This window comes from Lampris incognitus, chromosome 3 (assembly GCF_029633865.1).
Source record: "Lampris incognitus isolate fLamInc1 chromosome 3, fLamInc1.hap2, whole genome shotgun sequence".
In the NCBI taxonomy this organism is placed as follows: Eukaryota; Metazoa; Chordata; class Actinopteri; order Lampriformes; family Lampridae; genus Lampris; species Lampris incognitus.
This window is the reverse complement of record NC_079213.1, coordinates 114,383,730-114,403,729: the sequence shown is the minus strand read 5'-3', so window position 1 is coordinate 114,403,729 and position 20,000 is coordinate 114,383,730. Positions and strand designations below refer to the sequence as shown.

Below are 20,000 nucleotides of genomic sequence, written 5' to 3'. Positions count from 1 at the left end.
TGCCAGGTCTGTGGGTGGTCACACCAGGGTGCCGGGTCTGCTGGCGGTCACACCCGGGTGCCGGGTCTGCTGGCGGTCACACCCGGGTGCCGGGTCTGCTGGCGGTCACACCCGGGTGCCGGGTCTGCTGGCGGTCACACCAGACTGCCGGGTCTGCTGGCGGTCACACCAGGGTGCCGGGTCTGCTGGCGGTCACACCAGACTGCCGGGTCTGCTGGCGGTCACACCAGGGTGCCGGGTCTGCTGGCGGTCACACCAGGGTGCCGGGTCTGCTGGCGGTCACACCAGACTGCCGGGTCTGCTGGCGGTCACACCAGGGTGCCGGGTCTGGTGGCGGTCACACCAGACTGCCGGGTCTGCTGGCGGTCACACCAGGGTGCCGGGTCTGCTGGCGGTCACACCCAGGTGCCGGGTCTGTGGGCGGTCACACCCAGGTGCCGGGTCTGCTGGCGGTCACACCAGGGTGCCGGGTCTGCTGGCGGTCACACCAGGGTGCCGGGTCTGCTGGCGGTCACACCAGGGTGCCGGGTCTGCTGGCGGTCACACCCGGGTGCCGGGTCTGCTGGCGGTCACACCAGGGTGCCGGGTCTGCTGGCGGTCACACCCGGGTGCCGGGTCTGCGGGCGGTCACACCCGGGTGCCGGGTCTGGTGGCGGTCACACCCAGGTGCCGGGTCTGCGGGCGGTCACACCCGGGTGCCGGGTCTGCTGGCGGTCACACCCAGGTGCCGGGTCTGCTGGCGGTCACACCCGGGTGCCGGGTCTGCTGGCGGTCACACCAGGGTGCCGGGTCTGCTGGCGGTCACACCCGGGTGCCGGGTCTGCTGGCGGTCACACCCGGGTGCCGGGTCTGCGGGCGGTCACACCCGGGTGCCGGGTCTGGTGGCACTGTGAAAGGGGTCAGCTACCTATTTTTAGCGGGTTTACCCGCGTTTAAAAAACACGCTCATACACGGTCATTTTGGTGTAAAAAGGGTGTCGGTGACGCCCCACCTGCCCTCCGGTGGCCGAATGAAGTGTGTTCACCCAGGTCAGGTCAGCCACTTCACACACACAGGCAGAATTTGCCCTCTGCAGGAAACGCTTACTCCATTCTGTTGTATGCGGGTGGGCTTTAACCGACCGCCTCTTAGAGAAACCCCAAACCAAGCACAAAGACGCTGACAAACAGAAACGGGGGGAGACGATGGGACGAGGTAAAACCGGTAGAGGATGATAATAATAGATTTAATGGCAGACTTAATTCCATCCATCCATCCATTGTCCAAGCTGCTTATCCTGCTCTCAGGGTCGCGGGGATGCTGGAGCCTATCCCAGCAGTCATTGGGCGGCAGGCGGGGAGACACCCTGGAGGCCACCAGGCCGTCACAGGGCCACAGACTTCATTCATCTTTCACAAGTGCTCAATGTGCACAACGATAGACGGCAGCTCAAATGGATGCAATCGGGCAATTAATTAAAGCAAAGTTCAGTAAGTTTTAAGCAGTCTTAAAACTTAAAATGTCTACCTGAATCTATCCCATAGTAGGAGGAGGTGAAAAGGAGCAGAGTAGGAGCAGGGGAAACGGGTGTCTGGGTGGGTGTTTTACATTGAAAAACACGGTTAGCTTTTTGGAAACCCCCACCCGTCTAAACGGTTGGCTGGTGTAGCCCTCACCCGTTATCACAAGTACAGCTGATCACAGGATTCAGACACGCTGCAGGGCGTCCAGTAAGAGACATGGAGATGGAGCTGAAGTTCACAACTTCATAGACAAGCTCTTCACCACATGCAGTACTTCCACACACCCACTAGTAGTTCCCAGAGTTCAATCATGTGGTTCTGAAATAAAATAATAAGCTTCATGGAATATCGTGTACACACACAGGAATGCACACACATACCTACGAGTATGAACATGCACGTGATCACCCAGTCACCCATGTATGCATGTCTAAGTTAAGGCACTGTCAACACAAAAGAGACAACATACAAAACAGGGGCTCTCGATCTCCCTGGTGTCAAATACCAACCGTGCATGCACAGATGCATTGCGGTAGAAAAGTCTAGAAGCCACCACACAGCTTTAGAAACGGTGTACCACACGTAGGGTTCACCATGTCGAAGGTCGTTGTTTTGCGGTTCACTTAGATCAGGGGTGGGCAGTCTTATCCAGAAAGGGCCGGTGTGGGTGAAGGTCTTTGTCTCAACCGAGCAGTTACACACCTGATCCCACTGATCAGCCAGTAGAGTCTTTGCTGAGGGACTCGATTAGGAGACACGGGTGTGTAACTGCTTGGCTGGAACAAAGACCTGCACCCCAACCGGCCCTTTCTGGATAAGACTGCCCACCCCTGACCCAGATAATATTTCTTTAGACCCGGGTCTAGTTTCTGCCATTGTACATTTCAATTATGATATCAATTTACTCACTGGCTTCATGGTGGAGATTTTGGACACAGGACCTACCACAGCTGGACCCAGCTTGACAAAGTGTCCTATGGAGCAACTAAACACGTCAGACAATGAAACCCAGCTGCCTAAACTGCATTTGGAAGTGATGAACAAAGTGCAAGTTAAAAGTTGTTTCCCAAAATGTCTAATACTATCAATGGTCAAGCTCATTGATGAAGTACTTCCTGGTTCACCTTGTTGGAATGGCCAGCCTACACATACCATGGGTAGTAGTAACCATAAATAAACTGCCTGACCAGTACAAAAAAGTCATAGACTATGGGAAAACATGTACACAGTCTAACTGAGGCACTAGGTTTATTTTGTTGTTGCCGAATGGTGGCATAGTGGCGCAGGGTAGTCCAACCTTGGGGGTCGTCCCGGGTCGGCCTCTGTGTGGAGTTTGCATGTTCTCCCCGTGTCTGCGTGGGTTTCCTCCGGGTGCTCCAGTTTCCTCCCACAGTCCAAAGACATATAGGTCAGGTGACTCAGACATGTAGGTCAGGTGACTCAAAGACATGTAGGTCAGGTGAATCAAAGACATGTAGGTCAGGTGAATCAAAGACATGTAGGTCAGCTGAATCAAAGACATGTAGGTCAGGTGACTCAAAGACATGTAGGTCAGGTGACTCAAAGACATGTAGGTCAGGTGACTCAAAGACATGTAGGTCAGGTGACTCAAAGACATGTAGGTCAGGTGACTCAAAGACATGTAGGTCAGGTGAATCAAAGACATGTAGGTCAGCTGAATCGAAGACATGTAGGTCTGGTGACTCAAAGACATGTAGGTCAGGTGAATCAAAGACAAGTAGGTCGGGTGACTCAAAGACATGTAGGTCAGGTGACTCAAAGACATGTAGGTCAGGTGAATCAAAGACAAGTAGGTCAGGTGACTCAAAGACATGTAGGTCAGGTGACTCAAAGACATGTAGGTCAGGTGACTCAAAGACATGTAGGTCAGCTGAATCAAAGACATGTAGGTCAGATGACTCAAAGACATGTAGGTCAGGTGACTCAAAGACATGTAGGTCAGCTGAATCAAAGACATGTAGGTCAGCTGAATCAAAGACATGTAGGTCAGGTGACTCAGACATGTAGGTCAGGTGAATCAGACATGTAGGTCAGCTGAATCAAAGACATGTAGGTCAGGTGACTCAAAGACATGTAGGTCAGGTGACTCAAAGACATGTAGGTCAGGCGAATCAAAGCCATGTAGGTCAGGTGACTCAAAGACATGTAGGTCAGGTGACTCAAAGAAATGTAGGTCAGGTGAATCGGCTGTACTACATTGTCCCTAGGTGTGTGTGTGTGCGTGCGTGCGTGTGTGTGTGGCTCTGTGATGGTCTGGCGGCCTGTCCAGGGTGTCTCCCCACCTGCCGCCCAATGGCTGCTGGGATAGGCTCCAGCATCCCTGCGACCCTGAGTAAGGATACGCGGTTTGGATAATGGAGGATGTATGGATAGTACAGCAACTTAATGGGAACCAGACAGCTTTGTTTAACAAACACTCAATAGAACATACGCTCAGCAATGACCAGTCCCATTTACACACAATGTCCACAGTCAAACTGGTATGCATTCGATTAACATGATAGGTTTCAACAGAGCTAACATCAACAGCAAGCTAGCAACAACATGGTTATCACTAATAACAACGAATCCCGTATTTCACACAACATACAGCTGCAGTCGCATTACGCACAAATGACGAGAGTTTAACCATTTTCTTTTTTTTTTGCACGCACAACATTTTGGGATATTTCCAACAACCAAATGAATAACGTCTCCTCTTTTCCTGTGGTCGGGATGAGAAATTACAGAAGTAGGTGTGTACCAACTGCTAAGTGTACTCTAACCTGAGTGGATAGCCATGGTGGTTGAATGACAGCTGTGATAACTAATAGGAAACTGCTTGATGTGAATGAAAGATAGAACGAGGAAAGTTGGCCTTTTTTAACAAACATGTTTGACGTGTTTTTTCAGCCCAACCTGGATGGTTATGAGATCCACGAGGTCTCTCTCACCAAGAAAGACGGTCAGAGTCTGGGAATCTCCATCATCGGCCACAACGCCCTGACCAGCCAGGGTATGTGTACATGCACATATACATATACATATACATACACATATACATATACATAAAAATGTACATACACATACACGGTCACGCCACGTGATCACCATGATTCGCTGCAGACACCTTATGTAGAACCGCTCCAGTAATCTTAGGTGTGGTGACTGTATGTGATCCAGACTTCACAGCTGTATAGGAGAGTTGTGATGCAGATGGCTTTGTAAATGGCAAGTTTGGTGTGCAGGTAGAAGTGTTTGTTTGAGTTTGAGTTTGCTGAAGGTTACAGACGCTTGTTTGAGTCTATTGAGAGTTTCATGATCAGTGTTGCAGCCCTCAGAAAGGATGCTGCCCAGGTATTTGAGAGATGGAACAACTGAGAGTGGTTGGTGTTCGATAGTGGAGACAGGCATAGTGGGTGGGGGGCTGGACCGCCATTGGCATAACACCTCAGTCTTGGTGGTGGTGACTGATAGACCCAGCCTGTTGTAGGCATTCACGACTGCGGCAAGGATGGTTTGCAGGTCTTATGGTGTGTGAGCTACAAGAGCGCAGTCATCAGCGTATTTCAGCTCAAGGACCTGGACTGCTGACAACTTGGTGGTTGCCTGGAACCTTCGAATGTTGAAGAGGTTTCCATCTGAACTAAAGTTTATTGTGATCCCGCTACTGCCTTCCAGATCTTGATGAAAAAGTTTTGTGACACATAGGAGGAAAATGTTGAAGAGTACCGGTGCCAGCAAACATCCCTGCCTCACTCTAGTGCATACATTAAAGGGCGCCGATTCCTGTCCTCCTATGGCCACCCGTGCCACCGTCCCATCATGGAACTGTGACAGAAAGTACACAAATTTGCTCGGACAGCCAAACTGATGGCTACAAGTACTTCTTGAAAATGGTCAAGGACTGGGATGGGCAGAAGAATTGGCAGCTCTTCCAGGATGGATTGGGCAGTTGGTGAGTGCTGGTTGAGTAGGGCTTCAAAATGTTCAGCCAACCTTGCCAGGATCTGCTTTTGGTCTTTTGGGGTTGTCAGTCCGTCCGCTGATTTTAAGGGTGTGATAGAGCAGTTCCTAGGGCCCTACATAATCTTCATAGAGTTGTAGAAGTTGTGCATATCATTTCTGTCAGCATATGATTGAATCTCGTGAGCTTTGTTTATCCACCATGTGTTTTGCAGAGTGTGCAAGGTTGTTCGTACCTCCTTACATGCTAGTTGCCACTGCTGCCAAAGGATGGTGGGTGTAGAGCAGTTGAGAGGAGCCCTGTGTGTCCTACGCATGGTTTCCAGCAGGGATATGATGGTGTCAAGAGTTCTCGTCGAACCAGTCCTGATGTTTTCTGGTTCTGTAGCTTATAGAGTCGACTGCAGTTTGATGTAGCAATGAGGTTAGGAAAGTCCTACAGAGCAACGGAACTCATTCTGTGCTGGTACTGACTTCAGTTTAGCACAGTTCAAGTCAGTTTTCTTTTTTTGGACCTCCCCCCTTTTCCCCCCAATTGTACCCGTCCAATTACCCCAATGATCCAGAGTGTTTTTGTCCCTGGTGGGACATTTAACATGCTGTTTGTATTTTGGGAGTTCATGGCTGAGGTTTGCTCTGTTAAAATCCCCAAGGATAATGAGCAGGGAGTCTGGATATTTGCACTGCATGTTTGTAATTTAATCAGCCAGGTGTTTTAACGCATCTCTAACACAGGCCTGGGGTGGGACATGGACACCGACCAGAATAAATGATGAAAATTCCTGTGGCGAATAGAATGGTTTACAGTCAATGAAGAGGTGAGGGCTGCATGATTTCTTCAACACCGTGCCATCCGTACACCAACCTTCGTTTATGTAGAAGCATATGCCGCCGCCCTGTTTTTTTCTCGATAGCTCCATTTTGCCATCTGCTCGGAGGAGTTGGAACTGCGGCAGATAAAGTGTGCGGTCCATGATATGCTCACTAAGCCAGGTTTCAGTGAGACACAGGGCGGCAGATCTGGAAAAGTCCAAGTTTTTTCTGTTTAGGAAGCAGCAGTTCGTCCATCTTGTTGGCCAGAGAGCGGACATTCGCTAGGTGGATTGACAGGAGCGCGGTTCTAAATCCCCGCTGTTGCAGTTTAACGAGTGCTCTGGCTCGCTTACCCCTTCGCCATCTTTGGTGTAGTCTGTACAAGACTGTACCGATCAAGACCTTGGCAAGACTTTCGTTAAAATGTTCAAGTAAGGTCGGTAAAAAAGTCTGTTCAGTTTTTCCAGTGGACAGTTGGAGACTTAAAGTTCCTGCCTGCTGTATGTGGTCAGTGAGTAGGTGCTGGAAGCTGAACAAATAAACAAAAACAGAAAAAGTTCAAGAGAGCGCAGAACTGAAGTTACCGTCCACGATGCCATCTTGATGACGTAAACACATACATACACATATACATATACATACATACATGTACATATACACACACACACATATATATATACATATACATACATGTACACTTTTCACACTACTATACCCTACTACAATCTACTACACACTACTGCACACATACAACTTGTAAATTTGTGGTGAGGCGTCTGATTTGGAAACACGTTCCAATAAAATCTTATATTTATTCTTTTACATTCAGGTTTACAGATAAATATGAAATTAGAAAAAGGAAATGAAATATTCTTTATACAGTGCCATGAAAAAGCATTTGTCCCCTTCCTGATTTCCTCAATTTTTGCACATTTGTCACAATTGTTTCAGATCTGCATACATAATATAATATAAGACAAAGAGAACCCGAGTAAACACAACATTCCATTTTTAAATGATAATTTAATTTCTTTAAGGAAAAAAGTTACCAAACACCAACTGACCCTGTGTGCAAAAGTAATTGCCCCTTAGTTTCTCAATCAGCCAATTATCTCATCTCATTTCATCATCAGCCGCTTCTCCGGGGTCGGGTCACAGTGGCAGCAAGCTAAGTAGGGCACTCCAGACATCCGTCTCCCCAGTAACGCCCGCCAGCTCCTCCTGGGGGATCCCAAGATGTTCCCAGGCCAGATTGGACATGTAGTCCCTCCAGCAAGTTCTGGGTCTAACCCGGGGTCTCCTCACAGTTGGATGTGCCTGGAAAACCTCCAAAGGAAGGTGCCCAGGAAGAATCCTAATCAGATGCCCAAACCACCTCAACTGGCTCCTTCCGACCCAAAGGAGCAGCGGCTCTACTCCGAGCTCCCTCCAGCTGTCCGAGCTCCTCACCCTATCTCTAAGGCTGAGCCCAGACACCCTACGGAGGAAACTCATTTCAGCCGCTTGTAGCTGCAATCTCACCCTTTCAGTCACTACCCAAAGCTCATGACCATAGGTGAGGGTTGGAACGAAGACTGACTGGTAAATTGAGAGCTTTGTCTTCCGGCTCAGCTCCCTCTTCACCACAACGGTCCGGTACAACGTCCACATTACTGCTGATGCTGCACCAATCCGCCTGTCAATATCCCGCTCCCTCCTACCCTCACTCATGAACAAGACCCTGAGATACTTGAACTCCTTCACTGGAGGCAACAACTCATCCCCAACCTGGAGGGAGCAATCCACCATTTTCCGGTAGAGAACCACATGGCCTCAGACTTGGAGGTGCTGACTCTCATCCCGGCCATTTCACACTCAGCTGCAAACCGCCCCGGTGCTGCCCCAGCCAATTAAGCAAATTTAATTGATCATTGGATTCAATTAGAGCATACACACCCGGGCTTGATTACCGCCAGCCCTGTGGAATCTAAACATGAATTCTATAGAACCTTACCATCATTGTGAAGTAGGCTACAACGTGTCATCCAGTAGCACACTATGCCACCATCAGAATTCTGGAGGAGATGAGAAAAGCAGTCATTGAGAAAGGGTTACAAAGCCATTTCTCGGGTTCTGGGTCTCCAGAGAACCACAATGAAAGCCATTGCAACCAAATGGAGAAAACTTGGAAAAATGGTTAATCTTTCCAGTAGTGGCCGGCCAGCCAATATTCTTCCAAGGGTGCAGCAACAACTCATCCCGGATGTCACAAAAAAAAAAATCCCAGGACAACATCTAAAGAATGGCATTAATGTATTTCATGGTAGAGTTGGAAGGCACGAACCACTTCTAACTAAGATAAAAAAATTAATGCTTGTGTCACATTTACAAAAAAAAAGCCCATTGATGCTACAGACACAGTTGGCCTTGTCTGTGGGAGGGAAGCCGGATATGGGTATGTGTCCTGGTCGCTGCACTAGCGCCTCCTCTGGTTGGTCGGGGCACCTGTTCAGGGGGGAGGGGGAACTGGGGGGAATAGCATGATCCTCCTCCCACGTGCTACGTCCCCCTGGTGAAACGCCTCACTGTCAGGTGAAAAGAAGCGGCTGGTGACTCCACATGTATTGGAGGAGGCATGTGGTAGTCTGCAACCCTCCCTGGATCAGCAGAGGGGGTGGAGCAGAGACCGGGATGGCTTGAAAGAGTGGGGTAGTTGGCCAAGTACAATTGGGGAGAAAAAGGGTTAAAAAAGCCCATTGATGACACCCAAGCATTTTGGGATAATGTTCTGTGGACAGAGGAGTCAAAAGTGGAACTTTTTGGAAGGCACGGGTTCCAGCCTGTCTTGCGCAAAACAAACACAGCATTTCACAATAAGAACATCATACCAACAGTCAAACATGGTGGTGGTAGTGTGATGGTGTGGGGATGCTTTGCTGCCTGAGGTTCCCAGAAGTGTAAGTAAGAATAAGTCCACTTCAGAATGGCTCAAAAGAAACAACATGAAGGTTTTGGAGTGGCCTAGTCAAAGCCCTGACTTGAACCCCATCGGAATGCAGTGGCATCACCTTAAACCATCAGGTCATGCTCGAAAAGCCCCCCAGTGTCGCTGAATTACAGCAATTCTGCAAAGAAGAGTGAACCAAAAGTCCTCCACAGCGATGTGGAGGACCAGTTATTTTGTCCAGGGGGGCAATTACTTTTTCACATGGGTGATATGGGTGTTCGATAACTTTTTTCTTTCAATAAATGCAATCATTTGACTGTATTTTGTGTTTACTCTGTTCTCATTGTCTTGTATTATATTTTGTATGAAGATCTGAAACTATTTAGTGGGCAAATATGCAAAAATAGAGGAAATCTGAGGCGCCCCAGTTGCTCACCTGGTAGAGCGCGTACCACATAAGGCTGAGTCATTGCCAGAGCAGCCTGGGTTCAAATCCAGCCCAGGCCCTACGCTGCATGTCATCCCCTCTCTCTCCCCTGCCTTGCCTGTCTCTCTCTACTATCGCTGGCAAATAAAGGCAGAAAATGCCAAAAAATAAAAAATCCCCCCTCCCAAAAAAACAAAAACAAAACAAAAAAACCCCCAGGAAATCAGGAAGAGGTCAAATACTTTTTCACAGCGTTGTACAAACCCCAATTCCAATGAAGTTGGGACGTTGTGTAAAATCTAAATAAAAACAGAATACAATGATTTGCAAATCCTTTTCCACCTATATTCAGCTGAATACACTACAAAGACAAGATATTTAATGTTCAAACTGATCATCTTTATTGTTTTTTGCAAATATTCCCTCATGTTGAATTTGATGCCTGCAACACGTTCCAGAGCAGCTGGGACAGGGGCATGTTCACCACTGTGTTACACCACCTTTCCTTTTAACAACACTCAATAAGCGTTTGGGAACTGAGGACACTAACTGTTGAAGCTTTGTAGGTGGAGAATTCTTTCCCATTCTTGCTGATGTACGACTTCAGTTGCTCAACAGTCCGGGGTCTCCGTTGTCGTATTGTGCGCTTCATGATGCACCCCACATGTTCAACGGGAGACAGGTCTGGACTGCAGGCAGGCCAGTCCAGTCCAGTACCCGCACTCTTTTACTACGAAGCCCCGCTGGTGGAACACCTGCAGAATGTGGCTTGGCATTGTCTTGCTGAAATAAGCAGGGACGTCTCTGAAAAAGATGTCACTTGGATGGCAGCATATGTTGCTCCAAAACCTGTATGTACCTTTCAGCATTAATGGTGCCTTCACAGATGTGCAAGTTACCCATGATGCCATGGGCACTAACACCCCCCCATACCATCACAGATGCTGGCTTTTGGACTCTGCTCTGATAACAATCTGGATGGTCCTTTTCCTCTGTAGCCCGGAGGACACGACGTCCATGATTTCCAAAAACAATGTGAAATGTGGACTGGTCAGACCACAGCACACTTTTCCACTTTGCGTCAGTCCATCTCAGATGAGCTCGGGCCCAGAGAAGCCGGTGCTGTTTCTGGGTGATGTTGATATCTGGCTTTGGCTTTGCATGGTAGTCACTGACGAAAAGACAGGAGGCAGAGCTGGAGGTGGCAGAGTTGAAGATGCTAAGATTTTCACTGGGAGTGATGAAGAAGGACAGGATTAGGAACGATTATATTAGAGGGACCGCTCGGGTTGGACGGTTTGGAGACAAAGCAAGAGAGGCAAGATTGAGATGGATTGGACATGTGTGGAGGAGAGATGCTGGGTATACTGGGAGAAGGATGCTGAATATGGAGCTGCCAGGGAAGAGGAGAAGAGGAAGGCCAAAGAGGAGGTTTATGGATGTGGTGAGGGAGGACATGCAGGTGGCTGGTGTGGCAGAGGAAGATGCAGAGGACAGGAAGAGATGGAAACGGATGATCCGCTGTGGCGCCCTCTAATGGGAGCAGCCAAAAGTAGTAGTAGTAGCTTTGCATGGTAGAGTTTTAACTTGCACTTGTAGATGTAGCGACCAACTGTGTTAACTGACGATGGTTTTCCCAAGTGCTCCTGAGCCCACGTGGTCATATCCTTTACACAATGATGTCGGTTTTTAATGCAGTGCCGCCTGAGGGGTCGAAGGTCACGGGCATTCAGTGTTGGTTTTGGGCCTTGCGGCTTACGTGCAGAGATTTCTCCGGATTCTCTGAATCTTGTGATGATATTATGGACTGGAGATGATGAAATCCCTAAATTCCTTGCAGTTGTACGTTGAGAAACGTTGTTCTTAAACTGTTGGACTATTTGCTCACACAGTTGTTCACAAAGTGGTGACCCTCACCCCATCCTTGCTTGTGAACGACTGAGCCTTTTGGGGATGCTCCTTTTCTACCCAATCAGGACACTCCCCTGTTTCCAGTTAACCTGTTCACCTGTGGAATGTTCCCAACAGGTGTTTTTTGAGCATTCCTCAACTTTCCCAGTCTTTGTTGCCCCTGTCCCAGCTTCTTTGGAACGTGTTGAAGGCGTCAAATTCAAAATGAGTGAATATTTGCAAAAAGCAATAAAGTTTATCAGTTTGAACATGAAATATCTTGTCTTTGTAGTGTATTCGAAAAGGATTTGCAAATCATTATATTCTGTTTTTATTCACATTTACACAACGTCCCAACTTCATTGGAATTGGGGTTTGTATATCTCTTATTGGTGTGTTGGTATAACCAAACCCTGAATCTTGACGTTTAATAAATCACATCATCTGGGTCAAATGTAATCTGTCTCTGTCTGTCATCCTCTCTGTCTTTCTGTCTTTCTGTCTTTCTCTGTCTGTCTATTAGATGCAGTAGGGGTGTTTGTCAAACATGTGGTTTCCGGCAGTGCAGCAGACCAGAGCGGTAACATCCGTGTCCATGACAGACTGATAGCGGTGAGACACACTCATTTATCGTGTGTGTGTGTGTGTGTGTGTGTGTGTGTGTGTGTGTGTGTGTGTGTGTGTGTGTGTGTGTGTGTGTGTGTTCGTTCTCTCTGTGGATTGTCACCTTGTTGTGGTGGAGAAGCTTGCATGGTCCTGAGAGCAATACCGTCTGGATCTATGCTCCTGGTAGGGTTACCCATGGTGGTAAGTCCTCCTTTAAGGATGGTGTCAGATCATCAATATGGCAGTCCGACTGACCCAACAGGCAGATGAAAGACAACTGAAAGAGGAGAAGGGTGGCTGCACTTTTCTTCCGGAAAGTAAAAGCTGCTGATGAGTCCAGGATCCATGGCGTTGGATTTGCCACCAGGAACCAGATCATCAGCCACCTGTCTGAGCTTCCTGTGGGGATCAGTGAGCGTCTCATGACCATCCATCTGGTTCTTTCCAACAACAAGATGGCAACAGTTGTGAGTGCCTATGCCCCTACTTTAGATTCTGAAGAGGAAGTAAGAGACCTTTTATGCCTGCTTACATGAGACACTGTCCGTAATCGCCAAGGAGGATAAGATTAATCTCCTAGGAGACTTCAACACCTCTGGAAGGGCACTATAGGAAAGGAAGGCATCGGGAACATCAACTCCAATGGAGTTCTGCTTTTTAGCAAATGTGCTCAGTACGACCTCACCATCACTAACACTCTGTTTCACCGGAAAAACAAATTTAAGGCATCTTGGAGACACCCCCACTCCAAACAGTGGCATCTCCTTGACTATGTCATTGTACGAACCAGGGACCACCGTGATGTGAACATCACGAGGGCCATGATCAATACAGATGACTGCTGGACAGATCATCGCCTCATCTGCTCCACGATGTCCATCAAACTTAAGAGAAAGAGGAAGGTTCAAAAGAAGCAGATCCGGCCAAGACTGAACCTTGTAAGCTTGAATGAAACTGCCACCCAGCAGAGACTTCAGGCCTCTCTTGGGGAAACCTTCCAAAAGGAATATTCTGTCGATGCAGTTGCCCACTGGGGACTGGGGTTCGCGCCCCGGTCTCGTCAGATCCGACTATGGCCGGACTCGATAAAGCAGCAATCATTGGCAACGCTGTCTTCGGGAGGGGGGCGGAGTCGGCTTGTGTTCGTCATGTGAATGCGTCTCTGTGTGTGTCGGAAAAACAGTGGTTCGGCTTGGATTCGCCTTGTCACGAAAGTGGGGAGGCGCTTTCCTTCGAGACTGCCGGCCGGAGAGATGCAGTTGGCGAACGCATGCAATACGAGGGTGGGTGTTTGAATTAAAATAGGGATCAATTGGCCACTAAATTAGGAGAAAAAAGGGAAAAATCAGAAATAAATTTATAAAAAAAAAAAAAAGGAATATTCTGAGGACATTGAGAAGCACTGGAGCCTGCTCAAATCCACTATCCTCGACGCCTGAAAAACAACCCTTCAGAAAACACCAGGGATGGTTTGATGAGAATGACACAGATAGAATAGCTCATCTCCAAAAAAAGGAAAGCCTTTCGTGCCTGGCAAAATGATGTAACCTGCAAGGCTAAAAGAGTGACTCACTCCAGAGCCAAGCCAGACTTCCAGAGATGGGTGAGGGAGCTCAAGAACTCTTGGTGGACAGAAAAGGTTCTGGGAATCCAGTGACTGGCAGACTCAGGTGACACCAGAGGCTTTTTCAGTTCTACTAAGGCTGTCTGTGATTCAAGCAACCGTAGCTTAAACCCCCAGCGCTCAAAGGATGGGCAGGAGCTGCTGAAGGACAACGAGTCCATTAACTCCTGATGGAAGGAGCACTTCCAGGAACTCCTCAACCACAACTGCACAGCTGAACCAGACATTGCCAGCCATATTTCCGAAGAGTCCCATCAGAGAAGACATTGAGGAACCTTCCACCATGACAGAGGTTCAAGATGCCATCAGGAGCCTTAAGAAAAACAAGGCTGCTGGTCCAGATGGGCTCCCAGCTGAGATCTTAAAGGAAGGTGGACCAGAGCTCCTGTACCACAAAAGAAGAACTTCCCTCAGAGCTCAGGGGTGCTCTAATAGTGGCCATATTCAAGAAAGGGGACAAGGAGGAATGTGGAAACTACAGGGGCACCTCACTGCTGTCAAAACAGACAAAGTCCTTGCTCGTGTTCTCGCCAACTGACTGTTACCACTGGCTGAGGAAGTATTCCCAGAATCTCAGTGTGGCTTCCGCCTATCCAGAGGTACAGCAGACATGGTATTTACAGCACACCAACTCCAGGAAAAATGCCAAAGGCAGCCTTTGTACATGGCTTTCATAGACCTGACAAAGGCCTTCGACTCAGTAGACCGCCAGGCTCTGTGCAGCATACTACCAAGATACGGCTGTCCTGACAAATATATCAGAATATTGAGGCTTCTACATGATGGCATGTCACTCACAGTGCTCAGCAACAGCAGCTCAGAGTCAGAACCCTACACTGTGGAAACAGGGGTGAAACACTGATGCATCATCACACATACCCTGTTTGCCATCTTTATTGCTGCAATTCTCCACCTCATTGGTAAAGAGCTGACATGAGGGATCCCAGTCCTATACAGAACTAACAGCAGGCTCTTCAACCTTAATAGGTTCAAAGCCAAGAGCAAAGTCTGCATCAACACCATCATGGGGCTTCAATATGCAAATGACATCGCAACACACTCCACAGAAGACCTCCAGGACATTCTGCATGCCTTTGCCAAGGCATACAGAGCCCTGTGTCTAGCATTAAACATCAAGAAGACCCAGGTCCTATATCAGCCTCCAGCCAACTACCCAGCCCACCATGAAAGTGGACAACAAAATTCATTGATCACTTACTGTACCTCGGCAGCCTTCTCTCCTCAAAAGCTAACATCGACTCTGAGGTCAACATCACCATGCCGTGACATGTCAACATGTGCCAATGGCGTTTACGCCAGACTCAGGAAAAGAGTCTTTGAAGACCAAGACCTAAAAGGCCCAAACAAACTGTTGTTCTCCCCACCCTGCTGTATGGAACAGAGTCATGGATGACCTACAGCAGGCACCTGAGAGTCCTGGAACAGTACCACAAAAGATAATGAGGATCAGCTGGAAGGACAGACGCACCAACATCAGCGTTCTGGAAGAAGCCAACGTGACTAGCATCACCACCACAATAATGCAGCACCAACTCCGATGGACAGGCCATCTCATCCACATGTCCAGCACACGTCTCCCCAAGCACATCCTGTACTCCCAGCTGAAGGAAGGTCAGCGAGCTCCTGGTGGGCAAAAGAAACGTTTCAAGGACAATATCAAGACCAGTCTGAAGAAATTCACCATCACATCCAGCAACTGGGAACACATTGCACTGGATAGGTGCTCCTGGAAGAAATCCATGCAGGAAGGAGCTGCACACCATGAAGTGGAACTCCACTGTGCTGCAGAGAGAAAGTAACAACATCACAAGGAGAGAGAGAAAAAGCCTCAGCCACCACCACCATCACCACCACCACCCACCACCACTTTCCCCTGGCCACACTGCACCAGAGTATGAGGATCACAGATCAGCCTCTACAGCCATCTGAAGAACCACTTGTAGACAACCCAACCGACAGGACAGTCATCCTCGCTTCCAGTGACCACTGATGATGATGATGATGTGTGTATGTGCGTACATACATGTGTGAATGTGTATGTGAGTGTGTCTGTGACTGTGTGTGTGTGTGTGTGTGTGTGTGTGTGTGTCTGTGACTGTGTGTGTGTGTGTGTGTGTGTGTGTTTGTGCATGTGATCAATTCAGTCCTCTTTTTCAATGTTCCTCACTACCCTCTCTCTCTCTTTCTTCTTTCTTTCTTTGACTGTCTCTGCCCCACCCCCCCGGTCCGGTCCTGGTCCAGTTGGATGGGGTCAGTCTTCATGGATTTACTAACCAAGAGGTTTTGGAGGTGATGAAGCAGACGGGTCAGACTGTCCTCCTCACCCTGGTCCGCAAGAAGCCCACCAGAATCCTGGAGAGGTCTTTAGATAAAGGTACCATCTTGAGAGACGGAGAGACACATGGACAGACAGGATGGTTGATGGGACACATACAGAGGCAAATGGAGGGATGAAAATAGACAGAAAGGAGTGCTTGGTGTCCGGGTGGTGTGGCGGTCTATTCCGTTGCCTACCAACACAGGGCTCGCCGGTTTGAATCCCCGTGTTATCTCCGGCTTGGTCGGGTGTCACTACAAACACAATTGGCCGTGTCTGCGGGTGGGAAGCCGGATGTGGGTATGTGTCCTGGTCACTGCATTAGCGCCCCCCCTGGTCGGCGGGGGGAGGGGCGTGCTCCTCCTGCGCTACGTCCCCCTGGTGAAACTCCTCCCTGTCAGGTGAAAAGAAGCGGCTGGTGACTCCACATGTATGGGAGGAGGCATGTGGTAGTCTGCAGCCCTCCCCGGATCAGCAGAGGGGGTGGAGCAGCGACCGGGACGGCTCAGAAGAGTGGGGTAATTGGCTGGATACAACTGGGGAGAAAAAGGGGGTGGGAAACAAAAAAAGAAAGAAATGCTTACAAATAGACAGACAGATGGTCTAACAGTGAGACAGACTGTCTAATGCTAATTGTACACCAGACAGGTCATGTGAGCAGTGTGTCAGCAACGCCAAGGTGTCTTCCATCAGCCACTGACTGTCTGTTCTGGTTCAGCCACAGTAGCGTGAAGACTTTGTACTGGGCAGCAACCCAGTATTTACAAATTGTAATAATACTCCCAATTGCCTATTGAATACCTATGTTGAAAGGCGGGGGGGGGGGGACACATAGAAATCAATGGCCACCAAGCTCACATTCACTTGTGCAGGTTGAAAAAAAAATAGACTTGAAGCATAAAAAACGGAGCGGGTCGGAGCGGCAGCCATGGGATGGAGATGAGTGGTGAGCATTCATTAAAAGGAGAGGCAGGTGACTAACGCACAGCTGAAGTGCTCTCGGTGTAGACGAGGCTAGCACACAGCACTCGCTCACCTCGGGGACTCGGCATGACTCGTATGCAAGGAGCAGGTCTCAAGTTATTTATTTATTTAGATTTTTCCCCTTTTTCTCCCCAACTGTACTTGGCCAATTACCCCACTCTTCTGAGCCGCCCCGGTCGCTGCTCCACCCCCTCTGTTGATCCGGGGAGGGCTGCAGACCCCGATGCATGTGGAGTCACCAGCCGCTTCTTTTCACCTGACAGTGAGGAGTTTCACCAGGGGGACGTAGTGTGTGGGAGGATCACGCTATTCCCCCCAGTCCCCCCCCCAAACAGGCTCCCTGACTGACCTGAGGAGGCGCTAGTGCAGCAACCAGGACACATCCGGCTTCCCACCCGCAGACACGGCCAGTTGTGTCTGTAGGGACACCTGACCTAGCCGGAGGTAACTACGGGATTCGAACCGGCGATCCCCGTGTTGGTAGGCAATGGAATAGACCGCTACGCTACCCAGACACCCAGTCTTCAAGATAAATGTAGGTTAATTCAACCTGCTGTTTGGTTGTTTGTGTCGTCTGTCACATTCCATCAATAGGTGTTGTCTGTTTCTAACTTCGGAGAGACGTCTTGGTTGTCCCACAGGGGCATTTGACTTCATTAAGACTTCAGTTTCATCATCTCATGTGTTTAAAGAGTTTTTATCATGTGACGATGTGTGTGAAGAAAATCTCATCTCAAAGAGTAATGCGGCAGCGGCCCGGACCCGCTGGACCTCTGTGTTCCCATTAACGGGAGTTAGCCTCCCGTCTGTTGGAAAACTTTCCCTCCAATCTCAGCTCTGCCGGTGTCACTGTGCAGAGATTACAATGACAAATCTGTTTACAACTTGGTTTAATTTCCTAAACTCTCAACCCAAAAGGTCTCCTCTGATCTCCACACCCCCGCCACCACCCCAAAAGATTAATTCAGCCTGTTTGGGGTCATTTTTCTGTCTTGCGATGGAGCACTGGTCTGCACTGGTCAACCGTGATTTAGAAGAGAGGGCTGCTGTATGGATCCTTATCTCCTCCAGACATCTTCTGTTTCATTACTGTGTCAGGAAGAGGGCGAGATTCGCCTTCCTGCTCCGCTGTAAACCAAAGTCCCAGTTCAGAACACAGTCGGCTCAGAGCAAAACTTCAGACGGAGCTAGTCAGATAATACCTCCTATTCTACCCCTCCTTATAACAGCAGACTTTTAATGACCATCTACACGATTTGAGGCTGTTGATATGTTTTGCACTCAGTGTACAAAGAAGGCTCACTTTTATTTACTAAAGTCTTGTGTTGTGGGACTTGTAATTGTTAAACTTACTTTGCTGCTAAAAACAGAGAGTACATTTTCCACTGATTCCAGACTTGCAGGCGGTGGGCAGTAACTGAAGCCCAGGGTAGCTTCCATTTCCATTCCTTCCACCACAGTAAACTGATTCTACTGAAGGAGCTTGGAAATGAGAGACGTCGGTAAATCTGCTGTATATCATCGACCTTACTATTTGAATTAGCTTGTCTTGTGTGTTTTGATTTGTTGTTGTAATTCCCATCATTGAACACTAGAGGGCTGGATCCAAGGAGAACGACACACTTTAACCCAGTAAGATGCCTTTTATATTTTTTCAGTCCAATGCTGTATTTTGGCGTTGAGTGGAATTTGTTTTTGGGTTTCAGTTGAAAGAGAGCCTTCTCGAGTCTCACTGAAGAGGTCAGTAGAGGTCAAGGCACGGTCAGCAGACCTCCAGAGGGCCTCAGTGAGCTCCTCCGTGGCCCCTACACTGGAACCAGTGCACACCAGCAGTAAAACACAGCCAGCTGGGGGTGAGCTCAGATACACACACACACACACACACACACACACACACACACACACAGAAATCTTAACACTCATACACATATACATAAACACACACACACACACAGAAACGCAAACATGTTATTTCTCAAATGTTCTCATGACTTCATCCGACCCCACCCTGCATCTCTGCTCTCCAGATGGAGGAGGCTGTCTCGCTGTCTCTCTCACACACACACACACACACACACACACACACACACACACACACACACACACACACACACACACACACACACACACGCCAAGTCCCTAGAGCAGTGGTCTCAAACTCAGATTACCCTGGGGGCCACTTGACAGGTGGTCTTATGGGGGGGGGATTCTGTTCAACCTCCACATCGTTTATTATTATAATTTCACATTTTTTCAGAGTTTTCACATGAATAGGTAACTATGTACGTGGTGTAGCCTGACCTAGGCCTACATATTCAGCCTACTTCTTGGCAGAAACCTGGCACTTCTTCTGCTGACACAGGTGAGGCACATTTGCTTTCAGGGACAGGGCAGTGGACACCCTGAGGACAGCCTGGAGATGTTCACTGGTCAGTCTGGACCGATGCTTTGATTTATTAAAGTTCATGGTTGAGAACAGTTCCTCACACAGATAAGTGCTGCTGAAAAGACACATGACCTGCCTGAACAGTTTGGACAACTGTGAGAGTGTTTTGGGAAGCTCTCTGAGAAACTGTTCCAGCATCTCCAGCTCTCCTTGTGCCTCTCTGAACTTTGCCTTGAGCTCAGTGTTGCACTGCGAGTCTGTGAGCTCCATTTGAGATGTGCTTGGAGCACTGCCCACATCACAGGAGAAGGTCTGCAAATAACGGGGAAGTGCTGCTGTGAGTCTTAACATCAGAAAAGTGATGCTCAAACTCCTGCTGCAGATTGGCAATGGCAGTCACATAGTCATCAGCGTTGACTGAGGTACCATCATCAACAACTGACTGGCATGTTGGGAAGTGGATGAATCTTTTCTCTGTGAGCTGTGTTTTCCATAATCTGAGTTTCACAGAGAGGGCTTTCACACTATCAAATGCTA

General features: G+C 48.6%; 1 protein-coding gene across 1 annotated transcript in view; it reads left to right on the top strand.

The window, feature by feature from the left end:
• patj (PATJ crumbs cell polarity complex component) overlaps window positions 1-20,000 on the top strand; it is a 272,303-nt gene that overhangs the window by 29,137 nt on the left and 223,166 nt on the right. Inside the window, exons 8-11 of the mRNA XM_056276027.1 lie at window positions 4,417-4,519; window positions 12,049-12,137; window positions 16,018-16,150; window positions 18,784-18,930. Of these exons, the coding sequence (XP_056132002.1) occupies window positions 4,417-4,519; window positions 12,049-12,137; window positions 16,018-16,150; window positions 18,784-18,930 (472 nt within the window). The remainder of the gene's footprint in view (window positions 1-4,416; window positions 4,520-12,048; window positions 12,138-16,017; window positions 16,151-18,783; window positions 18,931-20,000) is intronic.